The sequence below is a fragment of the Equus caballus genome, chromosome 16, assembly GCF_041296265.1.
Source record: "Equus caballus isolate H_3958 breed thoroughbred chromosome 16, TB-T2T, whole genome shotgun sequence".
NCBI classification, from domain to species: Eukaryota; Metazoa; Chordata; class Mammalia; order Perissodactyla; family Equidae; genus Equus; species Equus caballus.
This window is the reverse complement of record NC_091699.1, coordinates 20,378,967-20,400,338: the sequence shown is the minus strand read 5'-3', so window position 1 is coordinate 20,400,338 and position 21,372 is coordinate 20,378,967. Positions and strand designations below refer to the sequence as shown.

General features: G+C 38.3%; 1 protein-coding gene across 13 annotated transcripts in view; it reads left to right on the top strand.

The window, feature by feature from the left end:
* Positions 1-21,372, top strand: part of GRM7 (glutamate metabotropic receptor 7) — an 828,681-nt gene that overhangs the window by 542,706 nt on the left and 264,603 nt on the right. For all 13 annotated transcript variants that reach the window (XR_011427207.1, XR_011427209.1, XR_011427213.1 and 10 more), the window contains exons 6-7: positions 11,533-11,733; positions 20,599-20,738. Coding sequence is in view for 3 of the 13 variants with exons in the window: in XM_014731447.3 (XP_014586933.2) it covers positions 11,533-11,733; positions 20,599-20,738 (341 nt within the window). In the remaining 10 variants the exon portion in view is untranslated. The remainder of the gene's footprint in view (positions 1-11,532; positions 11,734-20,598; positions 20,739-21,372) is intronic.

The following is a 21,372-nucleotide window of genomic DNA, read 5'->3' as shown; positions in this document are numbered from 1 at the left end:
GTTCTGTTTTTCTTAACACAGGTGGAACGTGACATTCCTAAGAAGTACAGTACATTCAGAACCTCTGAGTTGAGAATCATATCGACTTTATTTCTTATCACTTATGAATATTGTCAGGGCTCAATATGAAGAAACCTATCTATTTTATTTTTGAATAATCATAACTAAACGGCCAAAAGTGTATGTTAAGAGGTTTGTGTACATATATGTGTTTTTGTTTGGCATAAAATTAATCTTGACCACAAAATAAGCCAACAGGATATTTTTATCATCTTTATTTGAATAACTTAATTGAAACCATTGAAAGCAGTAATAAGTAGAGTCTTCAGCTACATAGGAACCCAGTTTGAGAAAAAGATCCCTAATGTCAGGGTTTGGTGTGCTGCTATTTTCTCTCTGCCTGCAATCATCTGGTCACCTGAATTAAATTCTGCGTTTCAGCCAGCAGCTATCCAGGGTGAAAGATTGTAACCTTTCCTTTCTACCCTTTTACAGAAGCTACTTGCTCGTCATTTTATTCCCTTTCCAGGATATTCATTCATCCTTCATCCTTCATTAAACACACATTTACTGGTGTTCTCTGCATTCCAGGCCCTGCTTAGGGTTCTGGGCATATAACAATGTATAAGACTCAAACTTGCCTCTGGAGAGTTCAGAGTACATGTACATGTATTTTTCCTTTTTATTTACAGTCACTATAACTGGATACAGAGCTCAAATGGAGTTAAACAATGGCTTTTTCTTTGTATGTAACTTTTCATTGGACTGATGATTCTGAGAAGTCCTTTCAAACCCTCCAGTGGGATGAATGCCCTTATGCCTTTTCTCTGTGTCTCAGAGGCAAAGAGTCACGATGCCAGTGAGATGAATCATTCCTCCCCCACAATATGCCTACCTTGCTTCAAGTAAGTGACATTAGACCATGGGAATCTGATGACACGCCCATATGCCATAGCATCTGCAACATGTGTGCCCTTGGTAAATACCTGGGAAGGAGAATCATTCTATAAGACCTGAGATGAGAGATGACAGCTCTGCATTTCAACAGCAGCATTTGAGTGGCATTGTGGAAAGTAACAGCATGAAAGGGTTTTGTGTTTATATCTGCATGCCTTGTCTCTAGTAGGGTGTCTGGCACATAGTAGGTGTCACTTAAATGCAACTCACTTCATCTCCTCTGCTGCCTTCCTGCCTATTCCCTTTTTTCTTCATCCCAATATTCTTCTTTTGGTTCTTTTGCCTGTTTTTCTTGCTCCTCTTCTCCCTTCTTCACCTTCTCCCTTTCTACTCTTACTTTTCTTTTCCCTTCTCTTCATGCTCTTTCTTTTTTTGTTTTTTTTTTTTGTTTTTTTGTTTTTTCAAAGATTGGTACCTGGGCTAACAACTGCTGCCAATCTTTTTTTTTTTTTTTTCCTGCTGTATCTCCCCAACCCCCCCCCACCCCCGTACACAGTTGTATATCTTAGTTGCACGTCCTTCTAGCTGTGGGATGTGGGACGCCGCCTCAACGTGGCCTGACGAGCGGTGCCATGTCTGCGCCCAGGATCCGAACCCTGGGCTGCCGCAGCAGAGTGCACAAACTTAACCTCTCGGCACCGGAGCTGGCCCCTTCATGCTCTTTCTTTTTTGTCTCCTTCTTTGACTTTTGTTTTCGTAAACATCATGTGATCTATCAAACAAACCCAAAAGCAGAGAGAATAGTATAATGAATACCCAGGTATCCATCACCAAACCTCAACAGTAGTCAATACATGGCCAATTTATTTTCACATATACCCCACAGGTTTTTCTCTTGCCACTGACCAATTTAAAGTAAACCCCAACATTTAATTTTTTTAAATACTTCAGTACACATCTCTAAGAGATAAGTGCTCTTAAAAATATATAACATACACACACATGAAAAAACCACAATAGTTTCTTATCCAATAGTCTCTCACTTCTCTCATGAATGTCTGTACTGTTGGTTTGTTCACATGTGGATCTGAAAGCCCACACACCACATCTTTTGATATATCTAAGTCTTTTTTTTAAGTTAAAAATGTTCCTCTCAATTCTTTCTACTTCTTGCCATTTTTTTGATGAAGAAAACAACTTATTACTATTTCTGTAGAATTTCTCACATTTGGATTTTGCTCTTTGCGTCTCTGCAACATTGATTTACATGTTTCTCTATTTTCTGTATTTCTTGTAAATTAGTCAATAGGTCCAGAAGCTTGATCAGGTTTAGGTTGGTCTCTCTCTTCCTCCTTTTCTCGTCTGTCTCTTTGTCTCTCTCTTTTTCTTTCTTTGTCTGTGTGTCCGTCTGTTTATTTGACAGAATATTTACACAGTGGTACTGTACATTTACTATTGCATCATATCAGAAGACAGATAAAATCTATTTTTTATTTTGTGTTATGTTAAGATCACTAGTGAGAACGGATAGGGGGCTGGCCCTGTGGCGGAGTGGTTAAGTTCACGTGCTCTGCTTTGGTGACCCAGGATTTGCTGGTTTGGATACTGGGCACCGCTCATCAAGCCATGCTGTGGCAGCATCCCACATAGAAGAACTAGAATGACTTGCAACTAGGGTACACAACCATGTACTGGGGCTTTGGGGAGAAAATAAAAAAAAGAAGAGAAAAAGAAGAACATTGGCAACAAATGTTAGCTCAGGGCCAATCTTCCTCACCAAAAAGAAGTGAGAATGGATATATTGCAAAATAGAATATATTGGGGGCAAAGGAGCTAAGTTGACATTTTTATTTTTCCTCTGAAAATTTGTGTTTTTTGTGAAGATTTTAGTTTTACATGCCCTCTCTGTCTCACCCACACATATACAATGTGATTTTCTAAATTTAAAAAAAATTGCTAATGTCTAGAGCAAAAGGAGGAGGAGGAAAACGAAAAAGATTAAGCAGGTGTCCTGGTATTGTCACCCTGATCTGTTGACTATAAAATTCCCATCACCCGTTTCACCTCATGGTTTAGCAGCTGTTGATGGTGATTACACAGGTCATGATTTCCTCTGGTATCTACATGCATTTTTTAATAAATTCATTAATTAATATTCTGAAAGTTCAACCTGAATACAATTCCTGGAATGGCATAAACAGAATTTCAGAGGGCAGAACCCCATTACTGAAGGAGCTCTGGCTGAAGAATGGGTTAAGGGGATAGATGTCTACAGCAGTATTTTTCTTGGTTTTTTTTTGCTGAGGAAGATCTGCCCTGAGCTAACATCTGCTGCCAATCTTCCTCTTTTTTGTATGTGGGTCACTGTCACAGCATGACTGACAAGTGATGTAGGTCCGTGCCTGGGGTTCCGAACCTGTAAACCTGGGCAGCCGAAGCAGAGCACATCAAACTTAACCACTACAGCATGGGGCCAGCCCCCAGTCTTTTGTTTATTTTTTTTAATCTTTAAGTTGTTTCTGGAAAGAATGCTTCATCAATGGTTTTACAGTTTACAAAGAAAAAGCAACCAAAACTATATAAAGAGAAATTTAGCTTAAGAAATCAAAGGGAAGAAAATCCATGTGAGGAATTGAAATTGAATGTTTACACTTTAAGAAATCACATCTTTGCTTGTTTGCTGTAGCAGGTTTTCTCGTTTCTTGTGAGTTTCAGGAGCAGTGTTCTTACCTTTGCTGAATTGGCTGGTGTTACCTACAACAGATTGTTGTTGGAAGTGAAGTCCTTGGTTGAGTCTCTCGGAAGATTTCCCATCCATTTGGGGTGTGCGAGCCTTAGGGCTGAAACACTCCTCCCCTTCAATCCAGTGCTGTATGTGCATTGTACAAAAACTACCCCCTCCTCGCCCTGCCCTACCACACTCACCTTGGCTTCCTGCATATAGCTTTATTTGCACTTACCTGGAAATTGAAAATGCAATTGCAGAAGAAAACTCAGCTTTAAGTGACAACTAAGTAGCTCTCCAGCATGGAAAATGGTTAGAAATGAGGGTTTATGGCTAACCACTGTTTTTCTCCCTTGCTAGATCTCGTCTTAAATCAATGACAGAGTACTCAATGTGTATCCGCCACAGAACCTTAGGATGTTACTGATTTAATTTCAATCAAATTTTGGTCATCTAAGGTTGGGAACTTCTCTGGCATTTTTGCTTTGTGTTCTTTGCTCTTCTGCCAGCATTTCGGTGATTTCTCTGGACATTAACTTTGCCACTCGAGGAGAGGTCAAGAAGAATATAATGGTGGTTGTCAAAACCTCCTATTTCTTCCTTGCAGGAAACTCACTGAAACATTCAATGGGGACAAGAGGGTGTCAAAAAGATGGCTAGCGTGAACTTAGGGATTATTTGTGACTGTAAACTAAAGTGGTAAACGACAAGAATTAAAGGGGAAAAATCCCAGTGCATCTCTTCCCATGTGTAGATGTGGAAGGAACCATTTTGCTAATTGTTTATAATGGATAGTAAAGTAACAGAGGCAGGAAATAGACGGCAAATGGAAAAGACAATAGTACTAACCCAGGAGAGTGTTGTGAGGGTTAAAAATTAAACCATGGAAAGTGCTTAACACAGAGCCTGGTGCACAGAAAGTATGCGAGAAACACACACACGCTGCCTGTGGCACTATGACCTTGAACCCATCATTCTTTTCAGGAGTTGCTCATCCCATTCAATTCTCAGCCTCATCTAAAAATAGAGGCACAACAACACTGAAGACTTTTTGGCTCAGTCCAGACCTTCTGACTTTCCTTCTGCTGATCTTTCTTGCAAGCCATGGGTTTTTACAATAAGGGTCTATAAATGGGGTCACCATAAAAGGGCAACATAGATTCTATAAACATAGAATCTTACCTTCCCATTAACATTCTTCTTACAAAGAGAAATGGATACCCATGAGGGAAAACAAAAATTATCCAGTAAACTGAGTTGTTTATTTATTTTTAAATTATAGAAGAAACTGCAGTAGCATCTTAATGAGGCTTGCTGGGTAACTGTCGCATTTTTCAGAACCCTGTAACATTTTCTAGCACTCCAGGATATCTACTCTGCTGTCCCCGCATCCTCTTTACCCAGAATCTAGCAGTTTTGTCACCACCAAAATATGCCCTGATGCTATTTTCAAAGTTCCTGTGACGTATTCTTTTCCTGTTTATTAGGGTATTTGTCATTTGCAGTAAGTCCAAGCTTTATTATTTTGGTTAATTACATACCAGACTACGCTAGACTTCAGCCTCAAGAAATACTTTAGTTTGAGGCTTTACATTCAATCAAATGAATTTGTGTAAGGCAAGGTTTAAAAGCATGGTCAGCACAAGCATGCAGAACTTCAGAGAGGTCTTCCCAAAGCAAATAACTTCAATTAATATTTAAAGTCAAAATAAAATCACAATTTTTTTACTTAGAAACATATGGTAAGCATTGAGGCAATTGTTCCCACGTGCTGAAGCTTTCTGCTGTGTTTTTCAGTCTGCGTTAGCAAACCTCTGTTTTTTTTCCTGCCTACTCCCCACTTCATCTCTTTCGTTTAGTTTCCCCCATTCAAATAGGATTGTTTATATCAATAATTTGAAATCCATATTTTTTTTGCATTTTCTATGTCTTCTGTTCCACTAATAGTTTGTTTACGCATATTAACCAAGGCACATATTCTGAGAGAGCAGTGTATTAAAACAGGCAAGCTAAGCATGTCTTTCAAAGAGAAGCCCTTCCCAGCAGAATGAACACTAGAAATTCTGGTAGTGAAAGAGTTTATGGATTATTCTGGCATACTGCTGCTGAAAGTGTATTCAACAGAAAGTTGAAAGAGTGTGCATTTTGGAGATAAATACTGGACTCCTTGTATAAAAATGACAATGGAGCAGAAAATCAGGAGAATTTAAAAGGTAAGCTTCTTTGCATGCTGGAGAAGAAAAGATAATCTTAGGAGTTTTCCTCATTTTATCTAAACATCAGACCTATTCTGGGAAACATGATGAAAAAGATGAACTTCATCCAAGAAAAGAATATAACAAAATCTCAGTTAATCAGAAAGATTGAAAGAATGTGCTGAGAATTAGTTAAAAAAGGATGTTTTTTACTTCAATCTATGTTGTTAAAAATGTTTCTTAAAACTGCATTTCACGTTTTTGGGGAGGGAGAGCATGCCTAACGCCAGTGCCTTAGGATGTTGTAAAGTGGTACATGAATAAGAAGTCTAGTGTTGGCGCCAGCCTGGTGGTGCAATGGTTAAGTTCACGCACTCTACTTTGGCAGCCCGGGGCTCACAGGCCCGATTCCTGAGTGTGGACCTAGCACTGCTCATCAAGCTACGCTGTGGTGGCATCCCACATAAAATAGAGGAAGGTCAGCACTGGTGTTAGCTCAGCGACTATCTTCCTCAAGCAAAAAGAGGAAGATTGACTGCAGATGTTAGCTCAGGGCCAATCTTCTTCACAAAAGAAGAAGAAACAGAAGAAGAAGTGTAGTGTTCAAATAAACCTGGAAAATATTGAGTATCAAGTTTTAGTTAAGCTGATAAACCATTTAATGTGTCACATGGAAATAAAAAGCCAATGTGGAGTGATTTCAGGCTTGGTTAACTCACACCGCAATTGCATTTTCACATCCCTACCACATTTTTATTCTGCTGTCATGTGTATGCTGTGTAATTTCCTCAGGACCAGAAAATGACTAGAGTAATTGCAGGGTGTGTATGAGGGGTGCTTTTGATACAAATACATACATCTCTTTTTAAGAGCAAATAAACTTTCTCAGGCATTCCCCAGCAAAGTCTTTTCTTACATCTCATGGCTAGAATTGTGTCCCATGCGTGTTCCTAAATCTGCCCTTGCAGAGGAAATTGAATTGGCTTAGGGAAGTCAGGATGACTCAGCGAGGCTCAAGGGAGGTCCAGACACTCTCACTTCCGCCTATGGCCACCAACATCTGAAGAGAACTGGGTTTCAGTTAGAGGAGGAGGGGAGCGGTAGTCAATGAGTAACCAGAGACTCTGAAGTTGGCAAAAAGTTGTGTCAGCCACACTAGGGAAAACAAAGGTAAACTTTTTTTTTTTTTTGAGGAAGATTAGCCCTGAACTAACATCCACCACCAATCCTCCTCTTTTTGCTGAGGAAGATTGGCCCTGAGCTAGCATCCGTGCCTATCGTCCTCTTCTTTATATGTGGGATGCCTGCCCCAGGATGGCTTGATAAGTGGTACATAGGTCTGCACCCAGGATCCGAAGTGGCGAACCCTGGGCCACTGACGCAGAGCGTGCGAACTTAACTGCTGCACAACCGGGCTTCCGCCCCGGTTTTTTTTTAATGAATTTACCACTCCTCATTTTCTTGATATAAGGCTACATTTTTCAAGTTCTGATAGTCTCAAAGGTAGATTTGTGCCTTAAGAGCATTTAATGTGCCAATGTATCTCAGAGCCTTCAATGTACTAACGTACCTGGTGACTTTTCAAGAAAAGGATAAAGCCACAATGTTCCACAAATAATGAAGTATTTCCTTATTTAAAATGTTGCAATTATTTTTCAGGGCATTCTTCCTAGGATGAATGTCTTTATGGATGCAATTTAGAAACTGCTCTCCTGAATTATTAGTGAGAACCTGTTTCATAGTACATATTTTATAATGGTCATAAGGCCCTCAAGATTGCCTTTTTTAAGTACTATAAAAAATAAGAGAAACGTGTAAAGTAACAGGTTATAAAACTAATATTAGAAAATGAATTGCCTTATAAATAAGTATAGTAAAATGTTGATGTAAGAATCTAGTTGGTAGGTTCACTGTAAAGCTCTTTCAAGCTTGTACTATGTTTAAAGTTTTTCATGATAGAAAGTTAAAAAATAATAAAACAACCACAACAAAACAAAGAATAGCTTTTATGTAGGCAACCAAAAGCCAGTGAGAAATATATAGAAAAGATAACTGTATTCATAATAGCAAAAATAAGCAAAATAACTAGTTTAACTTTCCAAGAAACACTCAAAACCTGTGTGAGAAGAACTTTAAAACACGATTTAAGGAAGCAAAGTAGACTCGGGGAAATGGAAAGACACAGAGAGGAAGACGACTTTGCAAAAATTTCTGTCCTAGTTTATTTATCAACACAACATAATCCTAATAAAGGTACCATCAAGTTGTGTATTTTTCCTTTTCTCAAGCTAGATAAGTGGTTAATAAAGTTCATTTCAGTAAATAAACAAAAATAACCAGGAGAATTTGAAAAAAATGAATAATATGGTGGGAGAGGGGCTAATTCGAGCAGTTATTAAAGTATGCTACAAAGCCTTTAGAATTGAAACTCTAGTGTTGGTACAATAGACAAACCAAAGAATGAAACAGATTTTGAGAATCCAGAAATAGACTTAATTACATATGGGAATTCAGGATATCATAAAGGCAGCACCTCAAATCAGTGAGAGAAGGTGAACTGTTGTGTGTAATGATAACGGGATAGCTATATGGAGAAAGATAAAATTTTGATTCATTTCCCACACTGCACACCAGAATACATTCGAAGCGGATCAAATATCTAACTTTAAAAAATAAAATTATACAAGTACTAGAGGAAAATGTAAATGGAATCTTCTGTACTCTGGGAGTGGGGACATTTTTGCCAACCATAATTGAAAATCTAGAAGCAATAAGAAAAAATGAAATTGATAAATTTTTTTAAACAAACAACTTTTTTAAATCAAATATAATTTTATTTGGAAATAGATACCCCCAAAAAAGTGAAAAAAAATGGCAAACTGGGAAAAATATTTGCAACTTAATCTGAAAGTGTTAATATGTTTAATTAATTAAAAAACTTTTAAAGGTAGAGAAGAAAAGGACCAACATTTTATAAAAATTGGCTAGATTATAAACGGTTTGCAGGAAAACCAATACAATGGCTTTTTACCATATGAAACATGTTCAACCTCCCTTATAATGAGAAAGATGCAGGGGCTGGCCTGGTGGTGCAGCAGTTAATTTCGCACGTTCTGCTTCAGCGGCCCGGGGTTCACTGGTATCCGGATCCAGGGTGTGGACATGGCACCTCTTGGCAAGCCATGCTGTGGTAGGCATCCCACATATAAAGTGGAGGAAGATGGGCACGGATGTTAGCTCAGGGCCAGTCTTCCTCAGCAAAAAGAGGAGGATTGGCAGCAAATGTTAGCTCAGGGCTAATCTTCCTCAAAACAAAAAAAAAAGGAAAAGAAAGAAAGAAAGATGCAAATAAAAATACACTCTGGTGGCATTATTCACATATCTGATTCATGAAAATCCAAATTTGACAATATACTAGATAGGTCAAGTTGTAAAGAAGCGAACACTCCCATCCTTTGCTAGTGAGACGGCAAAATAGTGCAACCCCACTAGGGGAATTCACTGACACATGGCAAAATGTCTATGAATTTACCCTTGAACAAAGCAATCTTGCTTCTCAGAATCTATCACCAAAATATTCAGACAATAATTGAAAAACACATATACGCACAAGACTATTCATTACACTACACTTTTTAGCCTGTTAGACGTGATTCCTATTGTCAGAATGCTATCTGTACATTATGGAATAAAGCAAACAAATAATCATAATGGTATCATTAAGAACCAGGATTTTCCTCATGAGAGAAAGGAGGTAGAGATTAAGAGTGTGGAAGTTAAGTAAAAATCCTATACTCCTGAATTTGAATTGGAGGTAGAATGTAAATTCATGATGAATTTTATCTTTTTCCAAAAATAAAAGAGAAAATCTTGCTCTGAAAAGGCCTTGATTCAATGACAAGCAGTGAGCATAAGGTTGATTGTGTTTAAATTAGATACACATAAAACACAGAAGTAGCTGCCATAGGAGATGTTAATGTGTGCTCTGAAAAGGAAAAATACAAATTCAAGTAAACTTGAGAAATTCCAAATTTCCTTCTTGGAGATTATACTTTATGTTATAATGTGAAATGCTCTGAAAAAGTCTCAGTAAAGAAATCTAAAAATATTTAATGCAGTGGTTGTCAAGAACCCTTTGTTTTGCTGTGAAAGTGAAATTTAATCTGTGGAGAATTATTTGTCGTAAAGGGACAAGAGGTCTAAAGAGAGCTCCTGGTATCATGTACTTAATGACTGCATAGTTTAATACAAGTATTATTTAGGATCTACTGGACACTAAATGCTGTGTTTAGCGTTGGGGATATAAGGGGAATAAAAGAAAAGAAAAAAGGCTGGGAAATCAACTGGTAGAGCATTAAAATATAGTGCTATTGTTGATTTTATGATAAAGATTTGAAAGTTCTATAAAAATCTTTGTGATTGTGGAGCTAAAGGTAGGCAACCATTGGATTGTGCCATAGAGAGAGAATTAAGCTGTCATTGGGGAAAAGCAAGGAGGAAAGACATTTCTGGCAAAATAAAGAGCATGAGCAAAGATAGCTTAACATTAGAATTGATGGTGTAGTCAGGAAAAAATAGCCATACCTGTCTGGAACAAAAACATTATAGGAAAGAGGTGTCACAGGGTCAATGTAGTGAGAGGAATGTGGGCTTTAGCATCTGACAAGCCTGAGCTCTCATCATTGCTCTACCTATAAATGATCTTGGGAAGCTTATTTAATCTCTATAAGGCTCAGCTTTCCCATCTGTATAATGAGGATAAATAGCACTTAGCTCACAAAGTGAGGATGAAATAAAAATAATGTATGCAAAGCTTTCACCACAGTGGAGGGCACTTCATCAATGTCAGTTCTTATTGTTATCAGGAAGATGAGGGCAAAATGATGAACACTCTCAGTTGTCAGGGGAAAGGATTTGTATTTTATTTTGTAGACAATGGAGAGTCATTGAAGAATTCTGAGCATGAGGGTGAGGCATTCAGCTCTGCAGTTTGGAAAGATGCATATGGAGGAATGACTAGATAGAAGGAGACCTCCAGTATTGCATCCTGATGGAAGATGGGAAGGGCACAAATAGGATGTTGGTAGTGTGGCCAAAACTGTTCCATGTTTCAGGGGTAGAATTGATAGAATTTAGCTATTCATTAGATATATGTATGTGAGAGTGGGGAGTGAGACAGAGGAAAGAATCAAAAATGATACCCAGCCTGAGCATCTGAGTTGCCAGTAATACCAGCAATCGAGCCAGGCAACACAGGAGACGGAGTAGGTAAGTAGAAGTACTGATGAGTTCAGGCACGGAATTTAGTTTGTTTTCCATCATTTTCCTTTTGGCTCACCACCTTTCTAGAGTAAGGGAGTTTTGAAGATTTGAATATGGCAGCCCAGCTTCTAATCCCAGCCGTCCCTTGATTCTATGGGACCACTATATTTTGAATAGTATGTTGACTTCTTGCAAAAGCTATCATTGTGATTCATAGATTATGGCTTCTATAGTTTGTCTAATATATTGAAAGTTTAGTGTAATGTGCTTCAAAGTCAAATACCAAAAACTATCAAAACAACCTAACGTGATAGCCAATTGTGGATATGTGGTTTGCACCATTCAACTCCTCAAAGCCTTGCTTCTTTAAGGATAGTTGAAGCTAAATGGAAATTTAGACATTCTACTCAACACCAATCTTTGTGTGTGTGTGTTTCTTGTTTTAATGTGCAGGACAGGAGAGAATTGGGAAAGATTCCAACTATGAACAGGAGGGTAAAGTTCAGTTTGTGATTGACGCAGTCTATGCTATGGCCCATGCCCTTCATCACATGAACAAGGATCTCTGTGCTGACTACCGGGGTGTCTGTCCAGAGATGGAGCAGGCTGGGGGCAAGAAGTTGTTGAAGTACATCCGCAACGTTAATTTCAACGGTGAGTCTCCGAAAACCTGTGCTTTTTGGAATCCTAAGTATTGACATTCTTTATTTCATAAGTTATGTATTTGGATTATTATTTAGTCTTGAGTATGTGTCAAAACCTGGTTGATTATATAATTTTAAATGACTGAATCAATATATGAATGAGTAGTGAGTGAGTGAACAATTGAATAAATTAATATTTGGGGGTTATAATTTGTCTTATTTTTCTTAAAATAGAGGAGTATTTGCACAAAGGCAATTCTCCCTCAGCAAATCTAAGTAGTAATAGGAGGGGCTAAGGGGAAAGGGAGGAGACGGTTGCTCTAGGTACCCAAGTTAATTGAAGTAATGATCGTAATTTGCCATACCACCCATATTTCAGATTGCAAACATTTCTCAAAGTATAAAACTCGGTTAGACATTAATTAGTTACCTAAAAGAGGTGGGCATAGATAGGTGGGAAAATGAGTAAGTAGGGTAGAAGGCAGGAGGGAGGAGTACCACTTCTCTGATAACAACTTTTGTATGGTCTTGACTCTTACAACAGTTTCATGCTTCACATACCAAAAACTAAACAAACAATTAAAATAAACCTGAATAAGGGTTGTGTTAGGGTTCACTGGAGAGACAGAACCAATAGGGTATATACAGATATAAAGAAGAGGAGATTTATTATAGGAATTGGCTCACATGATTATGGAGGCAGGGAAGTCCCACCGTCTTCTGTCTGAAGAACCAGAAAGTCAGTGTTGTAATTCAGTCCAAGCGCCAAGGCCTAAGAATCAGAATCAGAGGGCTCCTGGTCTAAGTCCTGATAGGAGTCCAAAATCCCAACAACCAAGAGCGCTAATGTCTGAGGGCAGGAGAAGATGGATGTCTCAGCTCAAGCAGAGCGAATTCACCCTTTCTCAGCTTTTTGGTTCTAGTCAGGCCCTCAAGAGACTGGATTATGCCCACCCACACTGGGGAAAGACTATCTGCTTTATTCAGTTCCATAGTTCAAATGCCAGTCTCTTCCAGGAACACCCTCACAGACACACCCAGAAATAAGGTTTTACAGCTATCCCCAGTCAAGACGATACATAAAATTAACCATCACGTGGGTGTAACACAAAATTCATGCAGAAAATAATAAATAAACCTATTTTACAAATGAATACCATAACCACACTGAAGGGGTTGAGGGATAAAAAAAAATGAATGCAAGTAATTTTGGAAGATAGTATTTGATTATATATTATAAGACTAAAGACAAAAATAACTGTACACAGATATTGTACAATAGCTAGTAAATTTGTGGGACTCTTTACAATTATGAAAATAATTTATGTACATAAGAGGACTGAGAGAATAATCAAACATATTGTGGGTGATGAAAGCCAGGTTTCTCACTGTCAAATAAGAACAGGAGAAAACTAGAATGAACCTTGTTATGTTGTGTTAGAAGTTATCAGCATAAACTCATGGCTTTTAATATACACGCAGATGGTAGACACAGAAATAAATATGTGTATGTTATATATGTATACTTATCTTTACTGCCTAGTTCTGTCCACTGAGAGGGCCTAGGAGCAATGACACCCGGGTAGAAATGACTATACCTAGCGCCCACATCTTATTTATAAATCCCATTGAACTAGGGCTCCCTAGAGAAACTACTGATTCAAGGGCCAGGCAGGGCAGGGAAAGTATAAGATGAGTCTGAAACTTCACGTTGTGCTAGAAAGGAAGAAAGTGCTCAAAAACTGATGGGGTCATGTTGAAAGCGCACAGGAACCAACTTGAAGGAGATCCCACTGGCCAATTCTGGGACAATAATGGATTAAACTCGTAAAATAAAACAAACATCACTAAGTTCATACTGATATAAATAAATAATTGAATTGAATACATAAATGTAGGAGAACGGGCAGCAGAATGAAATGACGGAAAGATGGAAGTATGAAATCACCATTTTTCAAAGACCTCAGTAATAATTGTCTTAGGCAAGCATCATCAATGGATGCTAAAATTATTGGTCTAAAGTGTAATGAGAAGCAAGATATTTGCATAGTCTCAAAGTATCTTCTGTCAAGAAACATTAATTACAAAGGGGAAAAGAGTAGTTTTGAAGTGTAAAAACCTGGAAGATAACACCTTAGCCAAAGGATCAAGGTTAACATCACCAGTAATAAGACTAATTGACATCAAGCATCTCTTGATAAGATACCCTGGGAAGGTTACAACTCACTTCTGAGGTCTTATTGCCAACAATATATAACCTCAACCTAATCACAATGAAACGTGAGACAAATCCAAATCAAAGGACATTTTACAAAATAACTGGCTAGTACTCTTCAAAAGTGCCAAGTCATGAGAAAAGACAGACTGTGGAATTGTCCCAGACTGGAAGAAACTAAGGAGATATTACTATTAAAGGCAATGTGAGAACATTGATTGAGCCTGTATCAGAAAAAGGACCTTAATGGGACAATGGAGGAATTTTAATAAAATTTTCAGATTAGCATTAAAGAGTATTATATCAATTTTAATTTCCTGGTTTAGATAATTATATTATGCTTTAAAAAGTCTTGTCTGCTTGAAAATAATAATCCATTTAAACATACACTATTGTACAAGTCATTCAGGAGTTACCCAGTACGTGGATGAAGATGAACCACATCCAGTTTTGAAATCTACAGTTTCCTAGTTAAAGTGGAGGCAAAAATGACTGTCTATAAAAGGAGAAAATAGTTCAACTACGAATTATCTTTTTTTATAGTTTCTTTCTGATCTTACAGAATCTCCTAAAACATGTAACTAATTTTCCCGGAACCAACACATATAGATTTCATTTACCCAACACTAAATCACACATGCTGGGATCAGTTTTTAGGCTGTGTATTCTAGTCCATGGATACGCATGACCATTCTTACACTAGTCACAAAAAAATTCATCTTGAGAATGTTCTTCGTGATTCTCCCCTAAGACTTATTCTAGGTAATGTTTGAAGATTCATTTTGTTAAGATGGCTCGTCACCAATGAGCCAGAGTTGCTGAACTTCTGACTGTACACTGTGCTTATGTTTATCAAATGATTACTATGTGCTAGAAACTATGCTAAGTACTTTATGCGTGTTGACTTAATATGTAAAACACCAAATAGTTTAGATACTATTACCGTCCCTGTTCTTTATAGGTAAGGAAACTGATTCACAGAGAAATTAAGAATCATGATGTTCAAAGCCACACAGCTCGGTAGTCATGATGGTATACTTGGTACCTAGGGCACCTAACTCCATGAATGTTCCCTTTACTGTTATTCTTTAAGAATCTGCGAGAAAGGACTGACTGCATCATTCTACTGTTCCACCTTAGAACGGAGGCTCTGTGGAAGTTCACAGGCATGGCCAATTGTTTCTCTCTCTTTGTCATCATTGCAATCATGCTCTGTGGTGTCCATAGTCTTCTTTTCTCTGAGGACATTTTTTCTGCCGTATGGACAGACTTCTGTCATAAGGAGACTTCTGGCTCCTGGGACACTGTGATAGTGGTTGATGGTAGGCTCAATAGTTTTATAAAGCAGAGAACCTGTACTAGATTTTTTTTTTAAGACATTCTTTTTCTTTGAGGAAGATTAGCCCTGAGCTAACATCTACAGCCAATCCTCCTCTTTTTTGCTGAGGAAGACTGGCCCTGAGATAACACCTGTGCCCATCTTCCTCTACTTTATATGTGGGATGCATATCACAGCACGGCTCAACAAGCAGTGCATAGGTCTGCACCTGGGATCCAAACTGGCGAACCCCAGGCCACCAAAGTGGAACGTGCAAACTTAACCACTTCGCCACCAGGCCGGCCCCAAGCCTGTACTAGATTTAATTAGTAGATTCCGTGTCACTTACAGTGAGCAACTATTAGAGTGAAAAGAAAGTTGACATTTTTTACTCAATTTCCTGATTTTTTGATACAGAAATCAAATCCTAGAGAGAAGAAAATATTTGTCTTAAGACTTCGCAGCTAGCAATTGATGAAGACAGATCTAGAAGCCAAGTTTCTTTCTAGTCCATTGTGAAAAATTTAGCCTTTCTTTTGCATGCTTTAGGAGGATTTTGATTTTTCTTTGTCTCAATAACCTTAATTGTGCTCTTCTGTTACTTTAGTACAAACTTTTCTGTACCCGTGGGAGTTTTGTTCCAGACCAGTAGAGTACAATTTAATAACTCTGACCTTCACATTTACCAAAGCATCAATTTAGAAAATAGTAATAGAATGCCCTAAACGTATTGCTACAGCTTCACCAAGTACTTAACCTCCTCCTAAGCACCAAGAGAAAAAATGGCTGATTTTGTCTTCATCACTTCTGGTCATTTTATCCTGCATCCCAAATGAATGCAATGACCTCAGCTGAAATTTGTTTCGGTTATCTCTGTGTTGGCCCATCCAACCAGATGTCAATACTTATAGAAGTAAATTTAACAAATTTGTTGTCTTGGATACAAAATCTGAGAGACTTGCTGTATAATGAAATATTTACTCTGAAGTCTGTCTGTACCTAGATTTACTAGCTTCCAGAAAAAAAGATGGGTTCATGTTTGTTTTGTAAAGATGGCACATAGCATGTGCTTTCCTTGAAACATGAAGTTGGCTTTCCTTCATCGAAAGATGAGATCTATTCCCTCTCCTTGAATCTGAACGAGCCTGTGACCAATGTGGAAGTGATACTATGTGACTTTTAAGGTATAAAAAGTAATAAGGCTTCTGCCCGGTTCTTGTGGGACATTTGTATGATGAACACAGCCACCGTGTTGGGAGGAAGCCAAGAAGCCTAACAGACAGGCCACACGTGGATCTTGCAGCCACAGCCCCAGCTGAGGCCCCAGCCGATAGTCAGCATCAACTGTCAGACAACTGAGCTGCGAGCTGCCCTGGCTGACATGAGAGGACCAGAGAGGTGCTGTCCTTGCCGAGTCCTGCTCAAAACACAACATACAGGTTGTCATTGTTTTGTGCACTAAGTTTTAGGGTGATTTGTTGAGTAGCCATAGGTAACTGGAACACAAATCAATGCAGCATTTCTGGAATCTGTGCATGGGGTGCCAAAATGGGAGAGAAAACTTGTAAATACTTTGATGCAGAGGATGGTTTTGTCATCTGGGCAATCTAGATCCCAAATCCTTCTCTGTTCAGGAAGAAAGGAATATCATTAAGATACTCTCACCCGGTACGGATTTCAGACTCAGGAACATTCTGTCATCCCTCCTCCACGCTCAGTGTCCCGTCTTGCTGTTTCCTTTGCCTTAGCGTCCTTGCGCCCTGGCCTTGAAACCTCGTGGACATCTCTGCTGGGGATGGCTTCTCCTTTGATAACTTCCGTCTCTACTCCTCACTTCTTTGACTTTTTTTTTTTAAATATAGAGTTCATTGAATACAATCTCTCTTTTCCTCTTTCAAGAAGTTCAGGGGTTCTGTTAAAAAGGAGTGTTGAAAAAAATTGGAAATAATAAGCCTGTTGCATTATAGAATCCATCGAAAAGGTCAAAGCCACACAATACACTATTACAAGTCATCACTTAGATAAAGTATTCAACTCTTCTGCCTTAATTTTTTTTTAAGCATGAACTTTAATGAGAATGGAAAGGGCATGACAAGAATCATTTCTCCTAACAAAGATTGTAAAAAGGGACAAAGATTAGGCAGTGTGTCCCATTCTGATGAATATTTAGCTCGTGAGCTTGAGATCCTTTGTAGCCCCAGGCCTCCAATATTATTCCTCTCAAAGACTATGAAAAACTCAAGTCATATTATTTAATAACTAGAAGCTGTAGAATTATAGCAAAGCACAACATGAATCCTAGTATCCAATATGAAAGAAAAGAAAGGTGAGTATCTGAATATTAATGTCTTCCTGCAAAATGATAGGATTCTTATTTTCTTGCTAATAACATGTAAAATCCAGATTCATTTCTTTTCCTTATATACTTGGAAAGCTTGCTGAAAGCGGAAAGCCAATATTAAAAACCTTTTGTTATTATTGATGTTGGGTTTTTTCTCTCCCTATTTGGGAAGGCTTGTGTCGATTTCCATGCAGAGAAAGCTTACGAGATTCCTATTGTTACAGAGTGAGTGCCTTTGTGGGCTGTGGGGATGGTGTCTAGGTAAAGCATAAGAGAAACAAATTGAAATGGTGCCCTTGGCCACACACAGATTTAGGCACTGACTCAAGTTGGTGGGACCAAAGCAACATTGCTCATAGATCAGTGCTCATTCCAGAGTGGGTTGTAGCCTGCTGTTTGGAAAATAAAAACTCTTTACACTGATGGAGAAATTTAAATTAGATACCAGTTAGGAGAGACAACTTTCATGCAGGAGAAAAGATTGGAGATCTGAAGGCATACGTTCTGGTTCTGATATATCAGCAAATAAAACAATGATAAAAATAGAAACTATAAAAAATCCATACCACCTATTGAGCATTTATTATATAAAAGGCAAGGAACTAAGTGCTTTATGTACATTTTTACATTTGATCCTCACTCAAAGTCTATGAGATAGGTATTATTAGTGACAATCAGAAGTAGAGGGAAATTGAATGATTTGATAAAAGTCACACATATAGTAAGTGGTAAACCTGCAATTTAAACCCATTCTAGGAGATTCCAAAGCGAGTTACTAAGCACTATTCTAGTTTAATCAGCTGAGTGGCCCTGGGGCAGTGACTTCCCTACTCTGAACCTAAGTATACTTCCTCACCTGTAAAATCAGGAAGTTTGATGTTCTGTGTCTCCCCCAAATATTACCTATATTTAGTGGCTTAAACAACACAAATTTACTATTTTATAGTTCTGTAGTCTGGAAGTCTGACACAGGTCACACTGAGATTTAGTTAAGGTGAAGGCAGGGCTGGTTCCTTCTGGAGGTTCTGGGGAAATACTTTTCCTTGCCTTTTCTAGCTTCTGAAGGCTGCCTGCACTCCTTGGCTGGTGGCCTCTTCCTCACGTCAGTCCAACTTCTTGTTTTCATCATCACATCTCCTCCTTCCTCCTATGACTCCTGCTGCCTCTCACTTCTAAGGACCGTTATGATCAGGGTGGGCCCACCCAGCTTCTCCAGGAGAATCTTCCCCATCTCATGTCATTAATCACATACACAAAATCTCGTTTGCCATGGATGGTGGCATTCACAGGTTCTGGAGATTCGGGCATGGACACGTTTGGGGAGCTATTATTCAGCCTGCCACAAACTCTGATTTTTTTCATTTTTAATACCAGAAGTGTCACAAAATCCTGCACCCAACAGTTGTAGGATGGTGTGGAGTTCTTTAGCTGCCCTATATCCTGTCTATAATGTTGGACCATCTCTTGCACCAGAGGTAACTTTCAGCACAAGATCGCAACTCTGTATGCCTCTTGTGAGCCAAAATATTGTCTCTCTTTCTAGACTTTTTTCCTAACTTCATTCTTGTGTTGAGTGATCATTTGTGTGGGGCCACTCTCAGCATCACACCTGCTTTCTTAAGTGTATCTATCCTTTTTTTACTGTTTTTGGCATACTCTTTCCTGTCCAGTTAGCACGCCATATTTTTTCCTTCATCCATGTCATTATTGCAAATATCATGTTGCCCCAATTCAGTAGAAGCTAATGACTTTGCTAACCAAATGCAGAGCTCTGCCACCACTGGTGTCTTAATTTTTAATGAGAATTCTCAAAAATGCTTCACGCTCTTTACCTAGGACTAACCCTGCCCCTCCCCCGAAAATAGCAAACTTCTGTCCTCAGTGATTCTATTTCAGCTGGTAAGTGATCTGTCAACTTCCTCGTAAAATACAGGAAATTGAGCATTGTTTTCTGCTGGGAATATTGACCTGGTATTAACCTTTAGGCAGAGCACATACCATCACATATCCTGAGACCAATGGTATTTTTCCTGTTTTCAAGCCATCATGAGAAAAATAGCACTCAGTTACCAAACTTTTGGTAATTCTTTTGCAACTGTTACTGAAAATAACCAAAGCTCACATCTTCCATTCTCTGAATATGGTTTACCAATTATTCCATGTGGTTAATAGTAAGGAAATTTTCACTCATATTCAACTTTCAACTTACTTATATGTATATCAGAAGTATATATACACAGAGAGAGAGAGAGAGAATATATACGTTCCCCCAAAATGCATTAGTCTTTTTAAATTGACTTCAATGTCTAATTGTCCCCCAAAATTGGTTTCATCTTAAGATGGATATTTTAAATAAGAACCAAGAGGGAGATTGAGAAAGAAACCAGTATTTATTAAACATTTACCAGGCACACTGCTAAGCATTTTAGACTGGTTATTATATAAAGTAAATTAGAATTAATCAGCAAAAAAAATTTCTCGATGCAGTCAATATCCAAGTCCATATTTAAGTGAATTTTTGTGCTTGTTTGCTCGTTTGTTTTTTTTAATTCTGTTGCATTCCCCTTTTAAAACTTATTTGTTTATTTATTGTTTATTATTTTTGAAATGATTCTCTACTGACCAAAATTTAGTGTTAGGTAGAAACTAAAATAATAATAATAATAATAATAAAACATAAGGCTGTTCCTGGAAAATAATGAATTTAATTTTTATTCCTCACAAGGGGGGAAAGAGTAGGATAACATATTAAGAAATAGCAAGCAATTGAACTTTTCAAAGGAAGAGGCAGCTTGTCTTCTACCTTCTATAATTAGCATCTGCAGGCCATACAAGGACTTGCCCCATTAGTTTCAGGGACCATTTTGGGGGAACCTATTAAACAATGGGGTTATCTACTAGCTACCTTGCTCATCGCAGGTTTCCAGACTGTCACCCATGCATAAGAGATAGATGGAATCTTTTTTAACTCTAAAATCTGTCATTTTCTTGTTTTCCTCAGGTAGCGCTGGCACCCCAGTAATGTTTAATAAGAATGGGGATGCACCTGGGCGTTATGACATCTTTCAGTACCAGATGACAAACACCACCAACCCTGGTTACCGTCTGATTGGACAGTGGACAGATGAACTTCAGCTCAACGTGAGTTCTAATTGTTCCTCTTCCTTTGCTTGTGTGGTGAATGAACAAACTTTTAGTTTGCTCAATTAGGCAAATGTTTCTTGTCTATATGTTTGTGTGTGTACACAAGTGAACATGCAACTTGCTGCAGGCGTGAGCAAGGACTGATAATCAATAATATAGCAGTGATAGTGATGATGATGATGATGTTAGGAAATGTATTCTGAGTTTATGCCAGACATTGTACTCAGCACCTATGTGGATGATCTCATTTAATCTGATGCTCAAATTGCTTAACAAACAAGGTACCAGCTAATACTTTAATAATTTCACAAGATCCTTCTCTTGGTCAGACTTTTCTTCCTTCCGTCATTCTTTATCTGGTGGTGTGTTTTGTTATTTTTTTTTTTAAGTGCATTTTAGTGCATCACTTAAGTTAAACTGAGATTCTGTAAAACGTGACCTTGAGTAAGCAGCAGCTTCCTTGTGCAAGGGGATGTAAAAGTTCACCAGCCAGAGACCATCGGGGGCTCCTCTGTAGTCGGATATACTTAGGTTTATTTAACTTGCTGTTTGAAAGACAACCTCCTGCCAGCAAACCTCCTTCAGGATGAAGGAGTTTGGATGGGATTTATCATAGACTTTGGGCTGAGCT